The 8718-nt window shown below is 37.4% G+C and overlaps 1 protein-coding gene across 1 annotated transcript in view; it reads left to right on the top strand.

Annotated features, from left to right (window-relative positions):
- ELAVL2 (ELAV like RNA binding protein 2) overlaps positions 1 to 8718 on the top strand; it is a 133717-nt gene that overhangs the window by 120330 nt on the left and 4669 nt on the right. Inside the window, 2 exon segments of the mRNA XM_024132895.2 lie at positions 587 to 740; positions 4027 to 4252. Coding sequence (XP_023988663.1) covers positions 587 to 740; positions 4027 to 4252 — 380 coding nt within the window.

Below are 8718 nucleotides of genomic sequence, written 5' to 3'. Positions count from 1 at the left end.
AAAAAAAAAAAAAAAAAAAGAGAGATTTGTGGACAAGAAGACAGTAGGCAAAGGATAACGGGAGGTACAGTTCATCCATACTTCAGCTTCTTGCAATTTAAGGACGATAGCTATTTTCGAATAAATCAAAAGGACGTACTTATAATAAATTCTTCAGAAACTTTGTACCATCACCCCCAACCCCTGAGATGGGAGAAGCGCAAAAACTGTTCACACAGATGTGTCAGGTGAATTTAGAATCTTTAAGCTTGGTCTTCTGATTGAGCCTAAATCCCTAGTTTAGGGGGATTTCCCCCCTCGAGGACAACTTATTACCATGAGTAGTACTCTGCTATGTGCACCATTGGTCTGTTTTGAACACTTACAAAGCTAGGGGTAAATACTGTGTTCTCTCCATGCAAGGGAATGGCGTTTCTCATTTGTCGAGAATTTCTCCAGAAATGAAACAGTTCACTCTGGACTTGCTTGAACTTCAGTGTTTCTTGTGTACTTCTAATGCAAAAGCTGCTAACTAACTTGAGGTGGTTTTTAGGTTTTGGAAGGGAGGTCACTGAGTGTGCATATACGTTTCATTGCTGTTTTCCAGGTTTCCTATGCTCGCCCAAGTTCAGCTTCTATCAGAGATGCAAATTTATATGTCAGTGGACTTCCGAAAACAATGACACAGAAGGAGTTGGAACAACTTTTTTCACAATACGGACGCATTATTACTTCTCGTATTCTGGTTGACCAGGTCACTGGTAAGTAGGCAGCTGCTCTGGACAATCTTTTCTGCTCCCCGACTGGCAGATGGTGAAATATTCTGCCTTCCCATACAGAAGTCTTGCCTCTGGAACACATCAAAGGTATATGTGGGCCAGAAAATGCAGTTTTCTGCTGGGACTGTTCATAGATATGCATGGATAAGAATAGATTGTGGAGTGTAATGAGCAAGCTTGAGTCATTTCCTCCGCAAAGGTGCAGGTTTGGAGTCTGTTTTGTGTCTTATAATAAATTTAGAAGTATAATTATTACATGTAAGTTATTACAAATAATTACTACAAATTAATCTTCATTTCCAAGCTGCTGCATGAAAAAAGCTCCCATCCTCCTTATAAAGTACTAATAAACAATCTTACTTTTGTGAAAAGCATAGTTTAATGCAGCTAGTTCTCCAGGAGCAGATTACACTACATCTACACTGGTAATTGCTGTTAAGGCTATTTTTCAGGTCCATGCTGTGTTGTATAGGCATGTGTAAGAGTTTAAAATTTTGAATGTTAAAAATTTATTTTATCCCTTATATTACTTTTAACCAAACCAAAATAAAAAGAGTAATATGTTTATTAAAAATTTTGTATGTAAGGGAGCTAGCTCTTCTGCTAAAGCTTTTAGTTAAAGAAAAACTAGCAATATAGATTTGATTATGTATCTTAAAAATAAGGCACAGGCATATTTTTCTATTGTAAAAGCAATATTCTTTTTAAAACATAATGAAATTAGGGAAACATGGTAAGGAGGGGGAAAAAATAACCTGTAGTGCCATATACTCAAGCAGACATTAAGATTTTGTGGGTAGTCTTTTTCTTTGGGGTGGGGGGGTTGTTTGTTTGTTTTTTAAGAAAATAGGTTTTTCTTTTTTCCGCGTGTTTCTTCTTTCTCCCCTCCTTCACTCTCCCTATTCTCTTTCTCTCTCCTTTCCCATCTCTCTCTCTCATAATTATTGTACCAGTGGGGATAGTTGTACATTACAATGTGTGATTTTTTTCTTTTTAAAGAAACAATGGACCACAGAGTAAAATCAGGCCAAGTTTTTAATTCTTCAAGTGTCAATCAATTTAGTTGATCTGAATTTGATCAGAAGCAGCCTATGTTATGCCCCTCTGTGCTGTTAATTAACCTTTTACAGAGTCTGAATACCATACTTCTGAGTTCTGAGTAAAGTGATATCTACCATCATTCACATACTTGGGAGAATGGCCTGTAGGTTTTGCTGTATGGAGAAAATTTAGGCCAGTGAGGGTATATAAAAATGTGGTCTTTTCTTCTTAGCTGCATTTTGTAATTATCATACATTCTATCACAGTGTATTGTATCACACAGACTGCTAATGGGGTCAAATAGAAATCCAGACCTAGCAATCTAGATATATTTGTTTAGAGCAACAAAAATGGCCTGATATTTTGTTCATATTATTCATGCTTTTTCATTCATTCATTCTCAGTGAGGACTTGTGAATCAAAAGTAGATTGCTTTCACCTGTGATACAGGAAGCCCATCTCTTAACTGCAAGTCCATCCTGAGTATGTAGGCTCACAGGTGGATTTATCTCGCCACCTCCTGGTTTAGTCAGTGGTTCTCATGTGTGATTCTGCACCTGGAGCATCAGCATCCTCCTGGAACCTCCTTAGAAATGCACTGTCTTGGGCTCCACCCAAAACCTAATGAATAAAACTCTCAGAGTGGGCATTTTACCAAGCCCTTTGGGTTATACTGATGCATGCTCAGGTTTGAGGACCATAGGTTTAGATGACTCATCCTATATAGAGGCCATTTCGTTGCTTATCTAATGCTTTCCTTATGGAATGGTCAAGTCCTAAGGGTTATTCATTCTTAATAGATAACTGAAAGGATAGATTTGCTGTCATTTCACCATTTCATCTTTATACTTATGACTTTACAGAGTGAAATTATCCACTTTACCTAAAATGAAAAATCCTGCAATTTTGTTATTCAGCCATCAGGTGGTAATAATGTGCAGCAGGTATAGCTTAAGTAGGAAAGGTGAAGTGATAGGGGCTGTCTGAGGTAAGTGCACATGGAAAAAATGCCTCATCTACCTTAAAGTAAAATTCTAAGCCATTCAACTTACACAGTGTTAATTGTAAAGCAAGCAGAACTTTATTCTTTTTTAAAGTTCCTATAAATCATAATGGTCTAGTGCATTTTCTTAGCCTATCTTTCTTAATAACCTCTCACTCTTTTCTTCAGTGACATACTCTGACTCATCTAGGCTTTTCTCACTGCTAGTCCCAAGCTGGTACTGCTACTACCAATTTGCTTGCCAAGAAAGTCTTTCCCTACAACTACTAATCTCATGATGGCCAGCTATGGCCACCCCACATAACCTGTTAAGCTAATTAAATGGAATGAATTGGGTTTCCTGCTACCATTTCTCAAAAGCTGGACAGGTATTTGGCCGTCCCTCCGCCTTCCCCCATTCTTGTCTCTCAGGGTGGAGAGAGCGGGAGCCAGGGAATGACATTCCGTAGTCAGAAGTAAATGCTGCCAAAGAAAGCAAGCTTTGAGGCTTTACTTCTATCTTATTTATTTTTAAACTCTACCTCCTTTGTCACCTCTTCTTCTCCATATAATGTTATTTCTCTAATAAAGAACAGCCAGCTAAAAACAGTGGGGGAACTTCAGGGCACCAGAAAAGCCTTTTCAGACATTTTTCTTAAAGGGTCGGTTTCCTATATAATATGATTAAGTAGAATTATATTGTTTAAAAATGTAGCTGAAATATATTTTTCTACCACTGTGCATATATTTTTAGCATAGCTTTTTAGCATTTTAGCAAATGTCTGTTTCTGTTCTCCTTGTTACAAGAAAAAGAGCTACTGTGCCCATCATTCCTGAACTGTTTGTCCAATAGCATAATTTGAAAAGTACAAGTCAGGCATACTGTTGACTTTATTAAAGAGTGTGAGTGCATGAGAGGGAGAGAAGAAGGTGGGGAAAGGAAACATGGATATGCTTGTGTGCTTTCTTCTTCTTGGCTTATTGGTAGCATGTGGTAATGGATTTTAAAATGCGTTAATTTAATTTAATGCATTTCATGTATTTAAAAAAAATACAAAATTGTAATACTATACTGAATTGCTACTAAGTCAAGGTAAAACTTTTCTCCTCATGTGATTTTGTGGCAGATGTTATATGTGGGTGAAAACATGTTCTTGAGAAGGAAAAATTAATTTATCCTTTCTTCTCTCCCTCCTGTCTCTTTCCACTCCCTCTTTCCCAAATCCTTACCCACATCTACCATAGGCATATCAAGGGGTGTAGGGTTTATTCGATTTGACAAGCGGATTGAGGCAGAAGAAGCTATCAAAGGCCTAAATGGCCAGAAACCTCCTGGTGCCACAGAACCAATCACTGTAAAGTTTGCTAATAATCCAAGCCAAAAAACAAATCAGGCCATCCTTTCCCAGCTGTACCAGTCTCCAAACAGAAGGTATCCAGGACCACTAGCTCAGCAGGCACAGCGTTTTAGGTAAGTCTGGTCTGGTTCTTGCCCAGCTACTCAACTCAGAACTCTCAGGTTCACTGTTCAGTACTTTTACTGACAGGGTCTCCGGTTTGCTATGATTATTGTTGTTTCCTTTCTTATTCTTATGGGCACAGAGAAAACCTACTTGGGGAATAGTGTCTGTTGCAAATATCCAGGGTGGGGACAAAAGGACAATAACCTACAGCAGTGGTTCTCAACCAGTAGTAGTTTTGTCCCTCTGGGGGCATTGGCAGTGTCTGGAGACGTTTATGTGGGCACAGCTTGAGTGGGGGGTGCCACTAGCATCTAGTAGGAGAGGCCAGGGATGCTGCTAATCACCTTGCATATACAGTTATAGCTCCCAACAGCAACAGATTATCTGGCCCCAAACAGCAGTAGTACTGAGGTTGAGAAACCCTGACCTACAGAATGCTGGGGTCTTCTTAACTGTTTCCAGTGCTTTCAAATTCCCCTTTTTAGTTTTTTTCTTGATAAGATCTTATTCTTGTGTTTTAATTTTGAGGTCAAGCTCTTTCAGTTACTTTGTTTTATAATATGTGCACCACTAAGGGTACCTAACTTATGTGATGACATTACATTTTTATAAATAGGTCCTTCTTCACTTTTTAAGTTTTTATTCCTTGCAGTTTAGAGGTTGGCAAACCCCTGTAAAGGCCCAGATAGTAAATATTCTAGGCTTTGTGGGTCATGGTCTCGATGCGTGTCTTTTTTTTTTTTTTAAACAACTCTTTAAAAATGTAAAAACCATTCTTAGCTCCTGGGCTGTAGAGAAACAGATGGCAGTCTGGATTTGGCCCGTGGGTGTTAGTTTTCTAACCTCTGTATAGTCCATAGAATGACCATGCATTTTTAGCCCAAAGAGGATGTCCTATCTCATAGACGGGTATAAATATTCTAATTTTTCAAATTTTATTCTAATACTGGGGCAACAACCAGATAAGTCACTTTAAAAAATCCCTAATCTGCATGTGAGAAGAATGGTGACTTTTAGATGTTAAACAGAACACAGAGACATAAACATTTTTTATTTTCCGTAACATTTTTAGTATCCTTTTTGGCCATATGGTATACTGCAGCCATAATGCTGTGTAACCTCCATGCTAGTATTTTTTTGTTTTGTTTTTTATCACCAGTGAATATCAATTTTATTTCCTTGCTGGAGCAGAATAGTTAATTACCAAAAATATAATCACAAATTTAGTTTAATAAAGAGTTATATGTTTTCTAGCTTATATCACGTGCATTTTTTTATTCAGGTGTTTTAGAGTGCTGAAGAGAGTAAAGATAAAAATTAGTAAAATATCTCCTTTAAAAAAAATTATGTCACCTGAGGTATGAGAAAGAAATTTTCCATAAACACCATGTTCATTTCCTACTTAGCGTGGCTTTTGCCTTGGAAGAAGAGGGTTTACTGTCAGAGGCCCCATTTAGAACTGTATGACTTGGTACCCAGTTGACTAAGCCTTTTGTTCACTTCACTCTCTGCTTTAACTTTGTAAGGTTTAAAAAAGGCATTGGTAGAAAGGAAACACTGCCACTTTTGACTGTGGTGGTTGGTGATTGGGCTGGAGGAAGACATGCATGGGGCTGCTTGCTGCTCGCCCTTGCGGAGAAGGAAATTTCACAAAGCCATTTCTTAGCTCTGCCTGTAGGTTTCCTGTGTGGCATCTTAAGTGAGTAATATTTTTTTGCAAATTTAGCACGGACATGCATGAAGGAATTTTAGAGGTGTTTCCTAGGCAGCCTGTCCAGTTAACTTCAGAGCTCTTTGGGGCCTAGAAAAGAATTTTGAGCTTAGGTAGAGGAAAGTTCTTTGAAGCTTACTGGTTGATTTTAATACTGTGAAAATACAAGATGTTTGATGTTAGTAGAAAGCTGTATTAGTTTAAATTGTTATTTTTGGTGTTTCCCAATTTAACCTCTGGTTTTTGTTTTATGGTAGTTACTGAGTAAAACTGTGCTCTTAAAATCAAGATTGAATTCTGAGAAAGATTGAACAAGAGGACTGAAATGATAGGATCTCCAGGAGAATGCCTGATTATTGAAATGGCAAGGCATGTAGGTGACTCAAATATTAGGTTGTTGATAGCTATTTTATCTGCTCTCAACTTCATCTAGCCCCCTCCTTGCATGCTTTTTTTTTTTAAATTGGGTAAAGCTTTATAGCATGTTCTGATGATCAGATTTAATATTTTAAAAAATATCTTCTGCCCATTCTGTGCTTTTATCTTTTAGTTCCGTATGTAATTAACTTAGCAATTCTTACTTTCCTTATCTCCTATTAAAAGAAATTTTGGAAAAAGGGAATAAGAGTTGTTTGTTTTAAGGGAAACTTGGTTTCAGAAAATGGGGAAGAAGTTTATTGTACTTTCAGATTCTTAACTCTTGTCTCCTTCACCCCACTTCTCATAATCCATCTTCAGATAATAAATTATGAACTAGTCTTTGAGCTCAGTGAAGGTGTTTGGTTTAGATTCAGTGTTAGAAGAAATTGAGAGTCTTTATTCCTAGATTTTAAGTTTAGCCTGTTGTGTGTTTGGTTGCTTTTCTTTAATATCTTTGAACCTGGTCTGTCATTACCTTGATTTTTTTCCCCTTATTCTATTGAATTAAGGTTGAATCTTCTTTCATCTCAGAAAGACTCTTGAATTGAAGGACTGGCTTGCTTTGTTGGTATTTTGCTCTTCTATAGTTCAGGCCTAGGTCATTACCTAGATCTTTTGTCTCTAGTATCTGTGTTCTAATGCTTTCAGCCTTGAGTTTGTCACCTTCCTGCGGACACTTAAAAAATTTTGCACTGTGTGTTTTTATGTTGTCATAGTGCCTCGGGAGTTGAGAGAGATTGGCGAATACAAGTTATAAATATTAATAGCCAAGGATGTTTTTAATATTTATGAAATGTACCTTATCTTTTAAGGTTAAAAAAAATTAAAATCCATGTAATAAGAATTAAGTTTAAAAGTGGGCTTGTGAGGTTTATGGCTCAGTCAACCCATATGAATAATTAGAAACAGAATTATTTTAACATGAGCACTGCTAATCTAATATGCTTATTTAATTGACTACAGTTTTCAAAATAAGACTGGCCTTGTTTATTTGGATGGATAGTGTAATTCAAGCCCCTTAAGTATGTTCTTGGGACATGGTATCTGAATTAAACTTTCAGCCAAATTTTTTTCATCTCTCTTCTTGTGGAGCAGCCTTAATTTTATTAAATGTGGTCTAGTCTAATGGCTTGTGTGCCTGCTTCTATAATAAGCCTTTATGCATTTTTAAAGGAGCCTTTTAAATCAGCACTTGAGTTTCATTTAAGGCATGTGCTGGTTGCACTATCACAATTTACTTTGGGAAGAAACTGGTATCAATCCTCCTGAGTAATTTTTTTCTCTTTTTAGAGGAATTAGATAAGGAGATGAGTTGATGATCTTGTTGTGGGTTAACTTCAAAGCAAATCTTGGTTGGTGATCTTTAGCGAGGTTTTGAGAACCATTATTTGTAGAGTTCAGAGGGGGTTTTTTTGTTTTTTCTTTTGCGGTACGCGGGCCTCTCACCGTTGTGGCCTCTCCTGTTGCGGAGCACAGGCTCCGGACGCGCAGGCTTAGCGGTCATGGCTCGCGGAACCAGCCGCTCCGCGGCATGTGGCATCTTGCCGGACCAGGGCACGAACCCGTGTCCCCTGCATCGGCAGGCGGACTCTCAACCACTGCGCTGCCAGCGAAGCCCCAGAGTTTTATTTTCTTACCCATTAGTATTCTCTCTGTATATTTTTATTTCTCACTTTGACATTTCCCCTTCTACCTGCGTGTAGGCCCTCCCATAGTCAGCTAAATTTCTTGGAAACTGGGCAGGTACCTTCTTTTCATTCTCTACTTATAAACATCTAGCTTTGAAATGGGATTATTCTATTCAAAATATGACCCACTTATAGTCAGAAACTAGGCAGGTAGTCATAAACTATATGCACATGGGGGCTTGTGCTATTATATTCATTAATTCATAAACCCTAATCATACACAGAAAATAAAAATAAGGATGAAATAAACAGTATATCACTGTTTTGCTAATCATGCTAACTGGCTCATTTTTTACTTACATAATATCTTAGTAAATAATATACCTTTAAAGCAAGAGTCATAAAACTATGATCTTGATAATTTGGAATTTCTTGTTTGACTCCATGTGAGTGAGACATGTTAGATTATTTTGTCTAACCTCATAGTGTAGCTTGTACTAGGAGTAGGAGAGATAATCAACTCTCCCTTTTCTTATTTACTTGGGCTTTCCTTACTGGTGTCATCCTCCCTCTGATGATGGTGATGATGGTGATGATGATTTGTTGTTTGCAGGAATCTTTTTAAAACTACCTCTTCTTTGAGGGTTGTTTTAATTAAATCTAGGTTTTCTTTTTTTTTTTTTTTTCTTTTTTTTTTTTTTTTTCGGTATGCGGG

The sequence above is a fragment of the Physeter macrocephalus genome, chromosome 9 (assembly GCF_002837175.3).
Source record: "Physeter macrocephalus isolate SW-GA chromosome 9, ASM283717v5, whole genome shotgun sequence".
Lineage (NCBI taxonomy): Eukaryota > Metazoa > Chordata > Mammalia > Artiodactyla > Physeteridae > Physeter > Physeter macrocephalus.
The sequence above is the reverse complement of the archived record's forward strand: the minus strand, read 5'-3'. Positions and strand labels throughout refer to the sequence as shown.